This window comes from Panthera onca, chromosome D4, assembly GCF_046562875.1.
Source record: "Panthera onca isolate mPanOnc1 chromosome D4, mPanOnc1 haplotype 2, whole genome shotgun sequence".
Taxonomy (NCBI): domain Eukaryota; kingdom Metazoa; phylum Chordata; class Mammalia; order Carnivora; family Felidae; genus Panthera; species Panthera onca.
The window spans coordinates 76732818-76752696 of NC_138351.1; the positions used below are offsets into that span (position 1 = coordinate 76732818).

The 19879-nt window shown below is 45.4% G+C and overlaps 1 protein-coding gene across 1 annotated transcript in view; it reads left to right on the top strand.

Moving 5' to 3' along the window:
• Nucleotides 1–19879, top strand: part of PAPPA (pappalysin 1) — a 243825-nt gene that overhangs the window by 214572 nt on the left and 9374 nt on the right. The window contains exons 20-21 of the mRNA XM_060608872.3: nt 5840–5911; nt 10842–10940. Coding sequence (XP_060464855.2) covers nt 5840–5911; nt 10842–10940 — 171 coding nt within the window. The remainder of the gene's footprint in view (nt 1–5839; nt 5912–10841; nt 10941–19879) is intronic.

Below are 19879 nucleotides of genomic sequence, written 5' to 3' on the forward strand. Positions count from 1 at the left end.
TCCAAGTTGCCCTCATCGCACACAATGTTGGGAAGGGACGGGCATTACCACCTCTCATGAGCCCACATGACAGGATCTATTTTAAGTACTTTACACGTATTGGCCTGTATGACAAGAACAGTACCCACTTAGATGAGTAGAATCTCAACACTGAGGGCATGTGGCTAGTGCACCAGAACAGTGGCCTTTGCAAAGGGCAGCCCCACGGTCTCTTGCTTACAACGGTACTGCCCTTAGTGCTGAGTACACAGTGGGTTTCGCTAAATACTTAACAGTTGCAGGGTCAGGTGACCAAGGTTCTAGTGCAAACCCAGGCATCTTCTTGCTGTGTGTCCTTGGACAAATCCTATCATTTCTATAAGCTGCAGTTTCCCCAACTGTGGAATGAGACATAGTCCTGGATCAAGAGTCACAAACTCAAACACCCACAGGAACCAGGCAGGCAGGATAAATGGGTGAAGCAGGCCAGGCCTATCGTTCTGTATATTAAATACCTAGTCATATTATTCATAGTAGTAGCAATGTTTTACTCTACGTATTTCAGACAGACAGACTTAAAGAAAATAAATGCCCATGTACATACTATCCAACTTAAGAAATAAGAATTTTTAAATACAGCTGGAAGTTTTTCTTACTGAGATTTAACATATATGCTGATCCTTAGCAAGAGATTTGAGAAATTTGTATGTTTGCGGCCACTCCTGAAACCACTACCCAGGTCAGGGTCTGTGACTCCCCAAAGATCATCCCCTCCCCGTGCCAGGCAATGGCTGCACCAATGAGATAACTTCTACTGGGGGTTTCTTATTCCTTTTTATTGAGGTATAATTGACATATAAAATTATATTAGTTTCAGGTGTACTAAAATGTTTAGTTTTACTTTCAAAAACAAGAACACTGTGTCCCTTCATTTTTTTTTAAAGTTCTTTCCTTTGAAGGCCCCCACTCCCCCACCCCCACCCCCCACTTTTGGAAGTGACAGGGATATGGAAGATAGGGAGAAATCTTCCTCTTCTCTAATAAATGAGATGATACAAACTCAATGACAGATGGAAATGTCTCTTGGCTCCGGTGCTGGAGAGACTGCAGGGAATGGTAGAGACAGTGGTGAACTCTGGAAAACATCCTGCTTCCCAAGGGGGCTCTCTAGCCAAGTGTGGCAGTGTGGAAATGTATGCCTAGTACGGCTAGAGTTTCCACTTTTTCTTGAGAAAAAATAAGAAATCTGGAGTCTTTAAAATGTAAAATCTCTTAATTTTTTAAAAAATACTGGCAAATAATTTTGACTTCTGTTAAGCACTTTGTGTGCCAAACCGAACATTTCTGTGGGTTGTGTAGCCTGGAAGCCGTTGGCTTGCAACCTTTGGATGAGATAGACTCCCAGCCCTGGGCATCTCGAATTCTGGGTGGCATTCTCTGTCACCAGCCCCAAAGGAGCACCTCTAATCTGCCCTGCACCTTGACTGAGTCACAGCAAATGTAGTTCACAACCTCAGAGGCTTGTAATTCTTCTAGGTACTTGAGACCTTGGATTTTATAATGGCTCCTGGAAAAAAAAAAAAAAAGGATGGAAGGAGGGAGGAAAGGGAGGAGGAGAAGAACAGGATGGAGGAACTTAAGGGAAAAAAAGGAAGTCATCGTTTATTGAAGGCATCATTTATATAGGCATGGTTTGTTAGGCAGGTCAATAAATGCCACCTCATTTTGTCTCCACCATACCCCAGTGAGATCAGTAGGGTCACCATTTTACCCATGAGGAAGCTGAGGTTCTGAGGGCTTGTCACTGCCCAATTCACATAACTAATGTGGTTCAACCAGAATTTGAACCCAGCGCTAATTCTCCTGCATTTCATCATGCAAGGCAACCACCTTCCACATTATAAATCATAATTCAACACTTGCAGACAAAGGATGCAGAATTCTGTCCTTGGAAGAGAAGGCAGCACTGTGGGAAACCCTGTCAAGAGTCCACAAGGCAGAGATAGAATGGTTCTGAGTGGACATGAAGTCCAGTCTATCTGATGTATGGATGGAGATATTGTGTGCCCTGGAGGTGAAGCCCATGGACGGAGGGATGTGTCAGGGATCCAGTGATTTCTCATTCACTCATGCATCCACTCACTTGCTCATTGGTTCATTCACTCATTCAAAAACATTGATTATGGCCTTCTAAATGCCAGGCAGTCCTCAAACACCAGGCATACAGGGGTGGAAAATGCCTCAACTTTTAAAGAAAGCCAGAAGCTCCAGAACTGCTAACAAAAGGCAAAAATAACTTAAATGGTAGAATTCACTCACAGTAAGGCTTGTAAATCAAGGACAGAATTAAGGAGAAAAGAGGGCTCATCCTAGAAGGTATTAGGAGGGGTATCTGATCTGAGCCTTAGGCTGGGGAGGCTCTCTTACGATGCTTTCTCACAGGTCTTCAGCGCTGCCTGGGACCCATCTTCTCTGGGACTCATCTTTGAGACAGTCCTCCCCCACCTCTCTTTGTCTCATAGCCTCTCCACCTTTCTGAACCTTGGTCTTTCCGTCGGTCGAAAGAGTCAACTATTTTATACTCACAGTTTTGGGGGCTAGGACACCATAAGTGAGAATGCAGGGTTCCAAGTATAGACCTGGAAATCAGAGAGCCGTGGGCTTAATTCCTGACCGTCATTGCCTCTGTGTATGGTTGGGAGCAAGTTGTTTAACTCCTCTGTGCTCTGTTTCCTCCTGTGTAAACCAGACTCAAAAATAGTAGCACGCTCATAGTTATGGTGAGAATTAAGTAGATGAAGCCTCAAGCACAGGGAGTGTGTTGATGAGGACGAGGATAATGATGGCAGGGTGGGTGCCTGTGCTTTGCTGATGATGAGGTGACGACAGTAGTGCCGGTGGGTGCTAATGATGGCAGTGGTGGTAGCACTGGTGGCCTGGGTGTTGATGCTGACGGTCACTACAGCCAGGAAGACAGGGCGCTCTATTCTTCCTAAGCACACCCACCGTTGCCCAGGTAGGAAACGAAAGCCATCTTACAAAACCTGGTCTGAAACCTGGCCTGCCTCTCACTGGCATCCAGAGGAACAAGGCTGACGTTTGCGGGGCCCCATCTGGGATCTCCCACTTTGTGGTGTAAATAGCCTAGCCTTCCCTTCAGCTCCTGCCCCTTACCCGCTTCCCCGTTCTCCTCACATACAGAGAGGTCCTGTGGTGAGACAGGTAGGGCGTGCAGCCCAGAGGAATAGTGGAAAATCCAAAAGCCTTGGAAAGATAAATAGGCTCCTGCGGATAGTATAAAAGTCCTTTCTCTGAACTCACGTCAGGTAAACCTCAACTGACAGAAACTTGTACAACCACACCACGACACTCCTACAGACGGATTAAATTAGCTCTCAGATAAACAGGGGGAGGGATGGGCATCAAATCCCTCGTGGATCCTAACCCCGCTGTTTTCTATGACTCGAGCCGTTACCGAGTGCCCCTCCAAGCATCCCTGTTTTTTGGCTGGGGACAGACCCTCAGACCCAGAGATGAAAACCTGGATAAGGTGTCCCAGAGAATGAAAGCAGATGACTCTCCCCACTTCTGGCCCTGGGGCCAGGAAGCACAGGGCACCAAAGTAGCTGGAAGCTGGAAGAAAGGAACCCTGGACCTACTCACATTCCTTCATTTGGCCAACGTGTTTGCTGTGCTCCAGGCCTGGGCCTTGGGAGAGACAGAGATGTCTAAACCCAGGTCTTCGGTTAACCATTCCCATACCACTTATCTCAGTGCATCATCACAACAAGCCGATGACATGATTTTCAGGACCCATTTCACAGGCAGGAGAACCAAGCCTCAGAGTGGAAATTAAAGCAAATTCAAGTTGAATTGCGTCCACATCTGACTTACCTCAAAGCCCAATGTCCTTCCCATATATCACCTTTTCTAGGTGTAATGGGAGAAGGTAGACAGGGACAGTAGGGGCAGTAGGGGACTACGTAGTAGACTTCACCTTGCATGATTGATGGTCACATCCTCAAGTTACGTTGTTTGTCCAAGACCTTAATTTAATTCCACCTACACTAAACTGGTCCTGTAAACTAAACACTGTGGTAGGCTTTGTAAGGGCTCTTCTGATACTCTAGAAGAGAGGAAGCCAAGTAAACAAAATACAGCCTATTGATAAAATCATCTCGATTTTGAGATGTAGCCATTCATTTATAGCAAAAATATTTTGTGGGCATCCTCCATGTGCCAGACGCCATGTTCCACGATCCAAGGGTGAACCAGAGATGATGTGTGGCAGAGAAGAAAGGCACCAACCCAGTCTTAGCCAGATCTTGGAGTCATGTGATTCCCTTTGTTCCAAGCTCACCAAGAAACCTAGTTCCAGTTGGGTTCCCACAAAGGTCTGCCTTCATGGAGAAAAATGGGTTAGTCACATGGTTTTCTGTATTCTGGCCCATTTGACTGTTCATTTCTTAACTAAAATTAATCAACTGGCACCCATCCAGGAGAGCGAGCCCTTATCATATAGACTTCCATGGCTGGTCCCTCACACAATTACCTCTCGTTGCAAATCTGAGCATTGCCTCCAGGTTATTTTTATTTCATTTTTTACAGAAATCATTGTAATTTTGGCGTGAAATGTAAGGCATCTATGGCAGAATAGAGAAAGGAGCTTCTGGGATCATTATGTTAGCCCCATTCCTAATGTTATTTACCTTTCTAGTTTTAGCTTTCTTTTTTCACCTCCTTTAAGAATTATCCTCCTATTGGGTTTTATGTTACGAGCTGCCTTAAATAATTTCCAAAACAAGTGCTTGCTTCCAAATCCCAGTTTCTTCACTAAACAGTTATGCAGCCAGGGGAATTTATTCTCCTTATGACCCGAGATTGATGCCCACCTCACCTCATGACGAGTAATAAATAAGATAATGCATAAAGTAATTAATACGAATGTACTCAATATATTTTAGTTGTCATTGTCGTAGTAATACTTATTATTATTAAAGGAGGCTATAAATAAATGCATATATGCATACCTATAAGCTCTGAGGGGGTTGGGGAAGGCACCACAGAGGAAGTAAGTCCTGAGCAGCAGTTTAAAAGATAACTGAAGATTCTCCAGGAGGCAAGATGGGGAAGGGCATTTCAGTGAAGGAGAACAGCCAGAACAAAGTCACAGGGGTGTGCGAGTACGGACAATGTCAGGGGATTGTGAGCGGGCCCATATGGCATGGCGGCAGGTGGAGGCAGGGAGGGTTCTCTGTGTCTCCAAGGGTTCTGAACCAGCCCACTGCTCTCAAACTGTAGTATATATCAGAACCATCTGGCAGGCTTGTTTTTAAAATGTGGAGTCCCAGGCCCTGGCCCTGGAGGTTTGGATTCATTAGATCCGAAGCAGCTCTGAAAAATCTGCCTCCTTAATGTGCTCCCACAGTGCCCCTGATGAAGATGGTCCTCAGCACGTGCTTTGGGAAACCCTGCTCCACACTGCTCTCCCATCTTCCTGCTAGAGCCGGATATCCACTCTGCCTCATCCGCTTCCTCCCTCCACCCTCCCTCCACCAGCCAAGAATTTCCTGAAGGGCCTTTCTAATCGCGTCTTCATCCTCCCAATTCTGTTTCTCTCCAGCCCCTATTCCTGCCGGGGAAATACAGAATCATGACACCCACAGCAAACACATATTATTGTGATCTTATGATTCCTGTTATTTACAAGTACCTGGGCAAATTATTCATCTAAATGCCAGGGTGAAATCAGGGCTTGGAAGATCCAAGAAGAGGTGGGGTGGTTGAATGTGAGATCACTGAAGAGATGACTTCCTTCCAGCCTCAAACCCATCTGACCGCTCTCTCCCTCTCTCTGCAGAGAGTTGTCTGCACGGCTGGTCTCAAGTGGTATCCTCACCCTGCTCTGATTCATTGTGTCAAAGGCTGTGAGGTGAGTCCCTAAAAATGATCCTGCTGTTGTTATCATCACCATTATTATTGTATATTAATCATGGCTGTCATTTGCTGTACCTACTAAGTGCTGTAACTATCCTTTTTAATAGACTTCTTGGACAGAGATGAGCAATCCGATTTTACAGATGGTGGAACTGAGGCACAGTTCAACAAACATACTCAAAAATACATTTAATGGATAACAGAATTGCGATTCCAAGCCAGGTTTTGCTGCTTCCTAAGCCTGTATTCAACATAATACTGCATCTGTAAAAGGGAGGGAGGCCATATTGATTTTGCATCTTTAATATGCCAGGCACATTACCCAGATTATCACATTTAACCTTTACAGAACCACAGGAAGCATTTTTTTTTCTTTCTAATTCCTACTTTACTGCTGACCATTACTAAAAGATCACTTCCTTTTGCTACATGTTTGTCATTCACTTATTCTTCGACCCCAGAATTAATATGGACATCTTAGACCCGACCATAGGCTGAAAGTGGAAAATCCTCTCTGACTTCGCAGTTGAACTGTTCCCTGGAGTTTGAAATGATGATCTGTCTCTGTCTCAGTGACAAACCTAGGGAGGGACAGGGTACTTAGGATGTCATGTGTATTCTTAAGGGGGCACTGTCTATGGAACTAAGAGATATTTCTGTGGACCCCAAGTCCTTTGTGGTTCTTCTCAGCTGACAGTGAAAAGGAGGCCCCAAATTCCATCCAGGTGGATGAACACTTATCTGCGGTGCCCCCAGAGCCCACTCAGGAAAATGCAGGTGAAAAGGACTATATTGTGCTTTAGAAAACTTTGTGGGTTTTTTTAAAATTTATATATTTATTTTGAGAGAGAGAATGGGAAGGGTAGAGAGAAATGGGGAGAGAGAATCCCAAGCAGTCTCCACGCCCAGTGTGGAGCCCAACCCAGGACTGGAACTCGGGAACCACGAACCTTGAGATCATGACCTGAGCTGAAATCAAGAGTTGGACACTTAAGTGACTGAGACATCCAGGTGCCCCATAGAAAACTTTGATGAAATTCTTAGAATGTCAGAGCCAGAAATGCTTTTCTAGATGATCTAAACCTGATTTTTTATTTTAAAGATGAGGAAACTGGGACCTAGATAGTAGCCAAATCTAAAATTTGATGGAATGCCAAAATTGGAAGGGTTCTTAGTATGATCTAATTTAGTGTGATCTACTCAATGCTTATATGGAGTGGAAAATGAGGGTCAGAGAGGGGATGGACTGCCCAAAGTTGCACAGCATAAAAGCCACAGAACCAAAGCATGAACCTGGGTCTCCTGACTCCAGCCCAGTGCTTTTTCTCCTCCACTAGGCCACCTCCCACCCATGAAACACCTCGGAACTGCAAGTGTCACAGGACAGTCCCTGGGTCACACTTTTGTTTCTGTGCATTGGTTAGGAGCTCCCTATAGCATCTTCTCAGGGCACCTGACACTGAAGTCTTTAAGAACCTCCATTCTTCCAAGATTCAGCCAGGAATGGCAAAATCAAGGCCAAGGCCCAGGCCCTGTGGCTGTTGCTTCCTTCCATCTCTCTGGATCGGTCCAGTGCTTTGCGAAAAGGAAGCTTGGATTACCTGGGCGCTTGTTCTGCTGAGTTGGCGGTCTGGGCAGCCAGTGTGACAGCAGAATTCGATCCCTCCTTTGACTCAGCACTGGGGCCTAGGAGACCCTCACCTGTCAGGCTCCGAGCACTGCCAATGATGCTTATCGCCTTTGCCCTTGTAGGTGCTCCTCCTCTCCTTTACTCCTCAGCTTAGAGCTAATAGTTTGCCTCTTACCTGGGGCTGAAAACAATGCCTGGAAGAGATACAAATGCTGGGCCCAGGAAGGAGCCATCAACCTGGAGTGTCTAGAGGTAGCCAAGACTGAGAAAGGGTTTTGAGACTCCTGAGCCCTCTACCCACCCCTCTGCCCCCACCGTATCCAAAGTGGTCATTCACTCACTCATGCGTCAGAGATTCACTGATGCCTGTTACGTGCCCAGCACTACTCTGCATTCTGGGAACACCATGATCTTAGTCAAGTGAAAATAGTAACTATGCTCTTCCTGACTCATCTGTGGTATCTCCTTGCCCCTTGTCCATCCGTGTATCCGTTCCTGAGGTTTTACTCAGTAAACATGTAAGGAATGTATATTTGATACAGTTTTGCTCAAATTGCCACACGTTTTGCTAGAAAATCTAGGATGCAAAAATAAATGACACACATTCCCATCCATCAGGAACTCATAGTGTAGTAAAGGAGATAGACAAAGAGAGAATTCTTAAAGATGTACCAAGGGCTGTATCCAAAACAAGTACAAGAAGCTGTAGAAACACAGAATATCCGGGGGGAATTAGAGAAGGCATTTTGGAGGGATGAGGTTTGAACTAGATCCTGAAGGTTCAATTCCTCACCTGAACATATTAGTAATAGTAGTAGCCATGAGAAATACCAGCGATGGAAAAAAAAAATCTCTAAGTAGTGAAGTTTTTCACATGTTATTTGCTGTTTCTAGAAAGTCTCCCTTCTCCACGCTCATCTAATTAACCCCTGCATGTCTTCGGATCCCAGCCAAAATGTAATTTCCTTAGGGACACCTTCACAGGGCTCCCTGATTAGGTTCAGTCCTCTTTAACAACATCACGTACCTTTCCTCCATAGGTCTTATCAGAGTTGAAATTGGCCAATTAGATGTGTGATTATTTGATTAAAGCTTGCCTGCTCACTGAAGTGTAAGGTCTGGAGGAGTAGGAGCTCGATCTATATTGACTCACTATTATGTCTTTTTCTTTAGCATAGTGTATCACACATCGTAAGCATTCAATAAATATGGTTAAATACAAGATGGACGCATAGATGGGTGGACAGATGCATGGATGTGCCGCAGGAAAGGACACACAGCTAGTGATGAGACTGGAGATTTTTTCAGGGGCTAAATGATAACAACAACAACAACAACAACAATAATAATAATAATAATAATTAAAGAACCAGTTTCATTTATTTATTTTTTCTTCTTCTTTTCTAGCTATTCCTTTACCAAACCAGTTCCTTTTATTCTAAGGAAGGTGCATTAGGTTTCCTTCCTTTATGTATTTGATATAAGAAAGACCCTAAAGATCAGAGCCCATAGGCAGGTCTCCTAAGGCACAGAGAAGAACCAAGGGCTTATCCTTTGTTGTTTGTGCCTCTCAGCTCAAATATGAATGTGATAATGTGTTCATTACGGCAGGTGCACAGCAGAGCCACGCTTGTTTTCATAGCCATGCACCTGTGCACACATACATCTGAGAACAGCTCTTGCCTGTTCTTGGTTCTGTCTTGCTAAGATGCTTTTAGACCCTAACAGGATAGTGAGGAAATGGAATCTGGCATCATGAGTTGGGGGCGCAAAGGCTCTGTGAATTTGGGGCAGAGATGCAAAAGCCAGGGATGCCACGGGGGTGGGGGTGACTCTTTGTGGAGCTCAGTTCTCCCCATAACAGTCAGGATGCAAAGGAGAGACCATTGGATCAGAGGGGTTGTGTTGAGATGCAATGGTCTTAGCCAACTGATGACACCTTTCCCATCAGTGAGTCACTGAGCATTAGAGGACCCATCCTGAACTTTAATTAGAGTGGTTTTGCTTTCAACTGCTTTCTATAGTAAAGGGTCATATGGTATTATTTTTGATGGGGCAAGGGGTATGCTTATTGTTTTGAGAAATCAGTGGACCTAGCCTACCTCCCTATTTCATTGTGCTAGGAGTCTTGAGGCCCAGTGAAGATAACCCAGTTAACCAAAATCACCAAGTAACCCCTCCAGTTCACTGGGGTTTGTTAGACTAGAGCCCAGATTTTCCAAACCCCTGACAACTGCATTTCCACTATGCCAATGCAATCTATTCAATTTCATAAACATCTCTAAGAGCCAAAGTTGTGCCCAGCATTAAAATAGGCGATAGGGAGACAAAGATGAACTGGATGTTGCCCACATCTTCAATGAGCTCACAGTCTTATACCAGCTACATGTTCATAAACAGAAAACAGTGGCTAAGTGCTCAGATGGGGAATAAAAAAGTGTTAGGGGGTTTGCAGATACTCCTGACTTTCCTGTAAGATTTCCCTGGGTTCAGATCAGTAATGACTTAACTCTGTCATCTTTTCCTGATTTTTGTAGCACCACAGAGTTGGAGGAGCACAGGGAAGAAAAGCAACAAATCAGTATGTGCTAGATATAGGCTAGAATGGCAAAGAAAAAAATATGAAGCCAACTTAGATTTAAATCATTGCTCTGCCCTGCCAGTGTGATCTTGGCTGGGCACTTTTCTTGCTCTGAGCCTCAGAATCATCTGAAAAGAGGGAAGAGCAAAGCTTACCTCACATGTTATTTGGAGAACAAAGACAACAAACACATAAAGCACATGACGTTAAGTACATCTGTACTCCAGTGCTAGAGGAGAAGGAGCCCACAATCACATACGGACAATTGTGCCAAATTCCTATGAATTCTTACTTTTGATCTTTATAATTCTGGGTAGATTGCATTCAGCTTATATTTTATTATAAATCGTGTGTCTAATTACCTACTACTAGGAAAAGTAGGGGGAAGGTGCTCAAATTTTCTAATCTTTTCGTGAAGTAAAATGAGTCCTGCTTTGGAAAGATGTAAGTGATCTATCCTGTGGCTTTGCATACTCCTACAAGTGTGTCCACCAGCGTAAACATAATTTAGTCGGGGAAAACTCAGCTAGATAAGTCTTTAAAAATGGTAGAAGCGATAACTGGTCTAAGAGGGTGTTGAGACTTGAAGCCAGGTAGGCTGTCTGCAGAGGTTTTTAAAAGGTTGAGAGATAGCTAGACAACCGCAGGGCCATCGCTCACCCACTCAGGATGCTAACAGGCCTCCTTCCCTTCTGCCTCTCTCCCCCTTTGTAGCCCTTCATGGGAGACAATTACTGTGATGCCATCAACAACCGGGCTTTCTGCAACTACGATGGTGGGGACTGCTGTGCCTCTACGGTGAAGACCAAAAAGGTAGGCCCCTGGGCACCGCCTCCTGCAGGCCTGCCCAGCTTCCCAGCCAGCATCACCCTACATGCTGGATAACCTAGTGCCTTGGTTGTGTCAGCACTTGCTCACAAGCTGTACTGTACTGTATTTTTTTTTTTTTTATTCTTTTAGGCAGTAGTTGAGCTAATGTCATGTGCTGGGCCTTGAGCTAGGTGGGAAGGTTCATGGATGATCTTTGCAGATGTGGTTCCTCACCCTCAAAGCTTAGAGCCAGGTATGGAAGCAGACAAATACAAGAGTCATCAATACTTTGGGATGAGGAGGATAGAGCACTTTGAGGCCCCAGGCCAGGGGTTGGAGAAGGCTCTACAGAGGGATCAGCATGGAAGCTGAAACTTGAGAGATAAAGAGAAGGATCAGGGAGGTGGCCAGGAAAAGAATTCCTGGGGCATGTAAAATCCTAGAGAGAAGTTGCATTTTTAGGCTGTATGGCTAAAGTCTAGGGGAAGAGAGAAGATGGGACATTTCTACCAAGGTAAGTCATAGCCTTTGATTATTCTGTAATCTCTTGTTTCTCACATCTAATTTTTATAAAATTAGCAGGGGTGGTCTTGGTTGTGATTTTCTTCCTTGGCATATTAAGATGTAATAGGAGTGATTCAAGTGTTTGTAGTAAAACCTGAATATTTGACTATCACGTGTATCTACCAGTCACAGAAGAGTGGCCACCTCCACTTTCTTCCTGATGAGTGCTGGGGAAGAGATGGGTCCACCAGGGCAACCCAAGTTGAGAGCACTCTTGTGATGAATATGTTCATGGGAAGCTATTTCTGTTTTTATATTCATCAATACTCTGAGCCAAAAAATCATTTGAGCTCATCTCTCTCTCTTTAAAGGAGGGAGAACTTTGTTCCTAAGACGGGTCAGTCAGTCTTAGCTGACGAGGTGTCTGTGATCATGTGGTCCAAACTTTTCATTTCATAATGGGGCACTGAGGCCCATAGAGGAGGAATGATTTGTCTATGGTGGCAGAGGGAGTGATAGACACAGAGCAAGGCTCCTGGCTTGCTACTTAAATACCTTTATATTGTACCATCCTTAAAAGAATTAGTTCCTTTAAGAATGATGCTCTGACCCTAGAATGCACGGATAAACAGGGTAAGACCCAAGGAACACACTCAAACTCCATTTTTTGGTTGATGACTAGGGCTGCTGGGGCTCTCTGGGATCAGCCAGTCTTGTATGGGCAACGTTTCAGGATGCCTGCCCTTCTTTTCTGTTTTAAACACTGAAGGTAAACACTTTCTGCCCGAATACAGTTGAATAAAATTCATTGTCTATTAATGAATTTTCTATTAATGAATTTGTTTTGTATTTATTCACTCATTTCTATTCATTAGTAGAAAGTGAATTTTATTTTTCTCCCGGGTACAAAACAATACATATTCTACTTTTTGGAAAATCCAGAAAGTAAAACACCACCATCACTGCTGATCTTACAACCCAAAATAGCCATTGCTTTCCTTCTGGAGTATTTTATGTGTGTGTTTTAAGTGTGTGGGTATTTGCGCCTATGTATATGTCACTGCATTTCCAGCTTGCAATCTTGTTTTGTTTTTACTTAGCACAGGAAATCTTACACGTAAGAATATGGTCTGACATTATTACAAATTTCCCAGCCATAGTTTTTCCTCTATTATTATTTATCACAGGGTTGTGATGTATTGTAATTTGTGTAACCATTCCCCTCTGGCTATTATTTTTAACTCTTGGGTTCAGTTTCTCACAACAATAAATAATGATGCTTGTGAATATATTTGCAGGTAAATATTTTTCTAGCTCTTATTATTCCTTCACAATTGATTTTTAGAATTGAAAGGACTAGGATAAGAGGTGCGAGCATTTATAAGGCTCTTGATACATGTTGCCAAATGAATAGCATACAATTGTGTCAATTTCACTGGTTGGAATGAGCCATTTGCGAAAGTGAATGGACAATGAAGTTTGTGTTTTAAATAGAAGTTTGTGTAGAATTATGACACATCATTCATGTGACACCATCAGCTGGAGTAAGAGCAGCTCCGATTAAAAGAATTTTCCTACCAACTATAACTTATATACAAAAACATTAAAAAAAAAACTAATTTATTTTTATTGGGAAACTTCCTTAAATGGATTGCTGTTTCTACAGAGTGCATGGTAGGAACATGAAGTCATGAGACTGGGGTTCAGGTGCAGATTCCAAATTATTACAGTCACTTGCAAAAATATATCCATGTACACCATATGGCCACTTTGGCTCTCTATTCCTATACTGGGTTCGGGTGCAACAATTTCAGACATCAGGGCCCTTAGGTGAGTGCTGCCTCTTTAGTGAGAGACCCAGAGTCCGTTCTTTGGCAGTTCTGCATATGCTTCATAGTCATTGCTTTTCCACCCACGTTATGTATGTAATTTTGGCCTTTTGTGTTAACAGATCTCCTTCTTTAAACTGGTGATCCTTCTTGTCGGCCAAGTTTCCTTCGTTCAGTGAGACGCATGTTCCTTGAGCATTTGTGTGGGCCCGGCACTGTCCCGGACTGTGTGCACTTTCCAGAGTCCAGATAGACTGACACCTGCCCTTGTGAAGCGCACAGTCTATTAAGGGAGCCAGGTGTTAAGCAGTGAGGTATACAACCACACCTCGTAGTGCTTTTGTGCAAGGGCAGTAAAGGACAGGTGCAGGATCTTTTGGAGAGCAGCGTGAAGGTGGGAGAAAGCTGCTTTGGAGGTGACATTTACATGGAGCCCTGGAGAATGAGCAGCTCTCCTGGAGGAGGTGAGCAGTGGTGGAAGACAGGATGGAGAGGGCTGTAAGAACCATGTGGGGAGCATGGGTTACAGAGCCTGACCTTCTCTTCTGGCGCACACGGCTTTGCCGTAGTTGTTCCTTGTTCGCAGCGTTTGGTGCTTTCTTCACATTGGGGATTCCTGGAAGTCTGACGTCTGGAGGAGAAGTGTGTCTCAAATTAAACTCACACTTCCTACAATTTAAATTCCCCAATTTAACTTCTGAGTAAACTCCAGCTTCTTGAATGCATTAACACTCTCTCGTACACACCCAACTCTGCTTCCTGCAGTAGACTGGGTTCTAGAGACAGCAGGTGGAGAAACAGAGGATGAAAAAGATACCCCTAAGTGAACTGTCCCCTCTGTCAGACATCCTGCCAGACACGTGTCCTCTGTGACCTTCTTTAATCCCCATGTCAGCTCTGACAGGTCACTATTACCTCTGCTGCACAGGTGAAGCAGTTTGGGCCCCAAGCACCAACAGGACTTTTGCTTGAGGTCACTTGGCCACAACTGCCGAGGCCCAAATTCGAACCCAGTTCTCCCTGACTCAGGAGCCCAGCTCTTGCTCCTGCATGGGGCTGAGTCCTCAGTGCGCATGAGCGTGACCATCCCAGTTCTTGTTGGAGACAATTCACCATGAACCCCGACTGCCAGGGAACCTTGGACGTGGGACTCCTCCCCTTGGCCAAGGTGAAAGCAGCCCTTCCCAGCAGTGAAGACAGGGTGGGGAGTCATCGAGGCTCCCAGCCTTGCCAGCCATCCCTGACGTCCCAGACAGCAGTTTCCTCTGAGTGGAAAAAAGTCCTGGTTTCTGTCTCCAGCTTCCACAGCAGGAAGCCTCTGATGGCAGGAGAGGGGCCAGAGGCTGGCTTCCTTCCTCTCATTCCCTGCCCCTTACTGGTGGCCTTGTTTCATTCCTACCTGAACTCTTGGCCTCAGCCACCCAGCGTGGGGAGTTCCCTGCCCACAAGCACCCAGCCTAGCATTCAGGAACTTACTTCATGCACCTTCCTCAATTACAGTAATTCCATTAATGGTGCACATTAATGGTGCCTTGTCAGGGTTAGAGTCTCTGCATATTATCTCCCTTTGAGATACCCAATAAGATAGACTCTGTTGAAGCTCAGAGAGGGTGAACTCACTTTTACAAGGTGACACAGCCGCGGGTAAGAGTCAGGATTTCCTTATTCCAAACAATCGTCATTACTATTTTTTGAGAGCTTATGATTTGCCAAGCATAGTGGTGATCGTTTTTGCACGTGTCATTTCATTTCATCACGCAGCAGCCCCATTGTAGGTGTTGTTATCCTCATCTTGTAGACAATGCAGCTGAGGCTGAGAAGGGCCAAGGTCCCACAGCCAGCAGGTGGTAGGACTGAGATGCAAATCTCGTGAGTCTAGACTGTGAGGCATCTGCCTCTAACCCCTGTTCTGGACATCTAGATGTAATGAGCTTGCGGCTTCCCCCCTTCCCCTGGTGGGTGGGCTTCTTCCTTCCTAGTGCTCCTAGAGAGCTGTCCTGGGTATGAACTTAAGGCCCATGGGTAAGCAAGCATTCAGCATCTTCTCCCACATTTCCTTCTAGCCAACTCTCTACCGAACCCTCTTCCCAGTCACCAGGTTTGGGGACTCCTGGTCAGATGGCCCAGAATGTCAGTCTGCTCCCTCCATCCTTCCTCCCTTTGTCTGTCTGTCCAGACACCAGCTGTTCCCCACATCTGCCTTGTGGGGTGACCTGGGCCCAGCTGGCAGACAAGAGCAAGACTATGCAGGAAACTCCGTCTGACAGGGGTGACCGGTTTCCCATCCAGACACCTGTCTGCAGTGCAAGGCAGACAGGAAGGGGCAGGACTCAGCTTCTCAGCATGTCAGTTTATTATTTTCCTGTTTGGAGCCTTGAGGAGTCTCGAATACAGAGCAGATTTCCAGAACGGTCGCTTCAGTAATTTACCCTCATAACAAAACAAAAAAAAAAATCATTTATAATTGGAATCATTCTCAGTAAGCATGTGTTGGAGCTTTAAGGGAAGAAGGGGAAACAGCCTTAACTTATTCAACATAGCAAGGCTTTGTAAGGCGTGGTGGCCTGGAACACTAGTTATGGTCATGTTTCAGACAGCTGCTAAGGGACTAATTGTGGAAGATGTCTGGGAAGTTGGGGTGGAGTCCCAGTTCTGTGACCCTGGGCAGGCCAGTCTCACCTTTGGTTTTTTATCTCTTGACATCTGGATTATATTCATGTCTAGGGCTTTTCCACATGGCTCCCTGAGGGACTTGGCTATCGAGTCAGAATCTGAGGGCTATTTGGGGCAGAGACCAGTAAAGATTAAGGAGAGATTAATCCCAGAAACCGGTCTCAGCACAGGATGGCATGCCTAACTGATGACATTAAGTATAGGGTTGCCATATTGATTTGCTAAATCTAAGTGAAAACAACGTGGTTTCTTAGGAAAGGACATTATACCGAAATGAAGCCCATTGGTATAAGGAGGCTAGTGACTCTATAATACATGAGAAGATAATAAACATCATTAGATGGACAGCAGCCTTCTTCACTGAGTGGTCCATGCTAAAGGGTTGGGTATTGGGTTGCAGAGTTGGTGATGTCCATCAGTGGGTCTTACATCTCTCCTTAGGAACTAGAATGGTCCTCCTAAAACAAGTCTTGTGGTATCACTCCTCTGTGCAAAGCCCTTCACAGTTCTTCCAATGGCCTATAAGGCCCTATGTGTTCTGCCTACCCCCATTACTTCTGTGGCCTCACTCCCTACTCTCAGTAGTCTCTCTCACTTGACTCTAGCCCTCTGAACTCCTCACCATCCAGCCAGGCATCCTTCTACCTACAGACTTTGTCACTGGCTCCTTCGTTGGCTGAGAACATTCTTCTCCATTCATCCAACATGACTCACTCCCTCACCTCCTCCAAGTCTTTGCTGAAGTGTCAAATTCTCAATGAGGCCCACCCTGACCACCCACCTTACACTATCCCTTACACACCCATTTGCTTTGGATTCTACTTTTTTTCTTTGGTTTAAGACCCTTATCACCTTGGCACATGCTATAAAATGTATTTACTGTCTCGGAATCTGTACCCTCTTGTTGATCAAATGAACATTTCATGAGGTCAAGAATATACATCCATTTGCTCACTGATGGATCCCTGGTTCTGACGTACCCCCCACTGGTGAGCACCTGCTATGTATGTGACATACACTGTTCTAGGCCACAAGATGGACCTAGTCCCAACCATGCTGAGTTTATTTAGAGTATATTAAGTGCCAACAGAGACAGAGCAAGTGAGGGAAGCTGACAAAGCTCCCTGGAGAAGGCAACACCAAAGGTGAGATATGAAAGGGACAGTAAATCTTAGCCAGGTTAAAGGAGTTGGGGGAGGACCAGAGACAAGGATGTGAGGGCAGTGTTTGTGGCAGAGGGCACAGTCTGTGCAAAGGCCCAGATGTAAGGGAGCATATTAAGGAAACTACATTTCCCTAAGTGTTGCTAGAGCACAGGGTGAGAGGGGATGTAAGTAGTAAGAGGTAAGAAATGAGCCTTGAATGGGCTTTTATAAACCAAGCCAGGGAATCTGAACCTTATCCACAGAGCCAAGGAGTGTTCAATGATTCTAAGCATTGAACTAGTCTAGAGGATCCTAGAAGGCTTCTTGGAAGAGGGGCTAGATGTGTTTACCTTGAAAGATTAGTAAGAGATAACAAGAAGATGACTAAAGAGACTATACTAATTCCTCGTCCACCAAATCATTGGCTTCTGGAGTGTTATGATTTTCCCTGTTTGGGATGGAGCTTTGAATTCTCCATGCGGAGAAATCAGACACTACTTTATTTTGTTTTTTGAGTAAACATGCATTTCATCTGTAAATGGCTTATCGAGGAACTATGTCCACAAGAACACCTAATACATGGTGTTAGTGTAGACTGATAGGAGTTGTAAGTATTAGATACTTATTTTAGTTTGATCCTATTCAGACCCATCTGTCCCTCAAAGTTCCCATTCTCATAACCATTGTTAACATACATCATCATGACCACCATCAACAGCAACATCCCCAATATCGCTATTACCGTCACCCTCATTATCACCATCATGTATTGAGCACATGTTTTATGCCCATATACCATGCTAGGTGCTTTACTTGAATTTTATACTTTATCCAAAATACTTCTAATGGACAGGCCTGTCATTGCCTCCATTTTACAGAGAAACTGAAGCCCCCAAAACGAAAATAACTTGCCTAACAGCATAAGGAATCAAACCCAAGTCCCATTCCCTTTTCTCTCCCCCCGTATCCATATGACCACTTTATCCACATTTAAACACGCCTCTGTATTCACTGACTCCTGTACCAGGCACGTATCTACCCTGCCTCCAAAGAGCTTATGGGGAGTCCGTGTACTTGCATCACACCTTGGTCTGCTTGATCTCATTACATCTGTCGACACTGTGAAGTCCCTGAGACTCAGAGTGGTGAAGTGATGTGCCCAAGCTCCCACGGTGGGCGTGTGGGCAGTCAAGGTGTTCTGGTGTTCAGCATAGGACACGTGTTGCTCCCCACACTGCACACTCTCTGCTTGTGACCTCCCCGTTGAGTCTGAGTCACAATCCCGCCCCTGCCTGTCTCCCAGCCTCAGAGGAGACCTGCAGCCAGGACCTTGTGGTGCATCTGCCTGGGCTGCATTCCTGAGCCACTGAAATGCACACACACACACACACACAGGTGGAGGTGTTATCCTGGGCAACTCACCCCAAGGAGAAACCCCTGTCCCTGAGCACCATCTCCAGTACAGAGGAGAAAAGGAGAGACTCGTGGCCTTTGGTCATTGACCTGGGCTTGTTGACAGAATCCTAGAGTAGGTGGCCAAGCCATTTATGGGATAGCCTAGCCACACGGTGCTGGGAATCCCACATGTAAACTGGCCACCATGGCGTTTGTGCTGTGGGTGGTAGGTTTTCTTGGGAGCCCATCTGGGGGAGAAGGTAGGAAGCTGCTTGGGGAATTTCCCAGGAAACCTGGGAATTGGGTTCAGAGCTGACTTTACCAGGAATGTGACCCTTTTTTCCATGTCTCAGTTTCTTTCTCTATAAAAAGGGGACCCTGACTCCTGCTCCACCTGCCTCCTGGGGGGTCGGTACCAAGGAGTGGTTACAAACAGGGATGCAGATCTCAGGCCAGCCGCCAGCCAAGTGACTCACCCCTGTGCATCTTCGTTTCCTCTAAGATGTAAAATGGGGCTGGTAAGAATAGCTACCTTATTAGGGTTGCTGGGAGGAGTGAGTGAGACAGCGCACATTGGGTTAACTCAGGCAGGCACATACTAAGGGATAAAAGGCTATTGGCTATCAAAAGACACAGCAGCAGTCAGCCTGGCCAGGTTGTGAAGGAGGAGCCTTTTTACTCTCACCTGCTGAAAAGCTCTCAGTGTTTGGAGTGGACTTTAGAATCCTACACCGTCTAGTTACTGACTGGTAGTGAGGCCCAGGGTGAGTTTGTTTTCTTTTAAACTTTCTGAAGCCTCTATTTTCTCACCTACAGGATGGGTAGCTAATAGCGACAGCCTCACAGCATTGTGCAGTGTGGACTAGCCAGCACATTAGGAATTATCCGGCATGTGGAAGGGCCGCAGGAAGTGGTACCATGTGTGTAAAGTGTTGTTCACTGCGGTGGACCCGTGTCAGACCTGGGAAGTAGGTAGAGCTGACAGTCTCTACCCTTCTGTTCCCACTTGCCACGGAGGATGCTTGTGACAAGAGAGGATCCCAAGGCAGGCTCTGAACAGGCGCTTTGCTAAGATGCAAGAGGAAGGATGGGAGGAGGAAACAAGAGGCTGTACGTCTGTTCTGCACTAGGGCTTCTGCGAGCTGGTTATTTTATGGACTCCTCACCAGAACCCTGCGAGGTCTTTCCAAGGACCCTTGCCTTACAGATGGGGACATGAAGTCCCCAGGGGGCCAAGGACTTGCTGGAAAAGCGGCACCTAGGTGGAGCCCACACCTAAACTTGTCTGCCTCCCAAACTCCTAGCAAGGGCTCGGTAAATGCAGCTGTATTTACAAGCATGCAGTGAAGATAAGGAGGCTCCAGATCTGCCTCCTGAGGCCAAACCTTCTAGACTT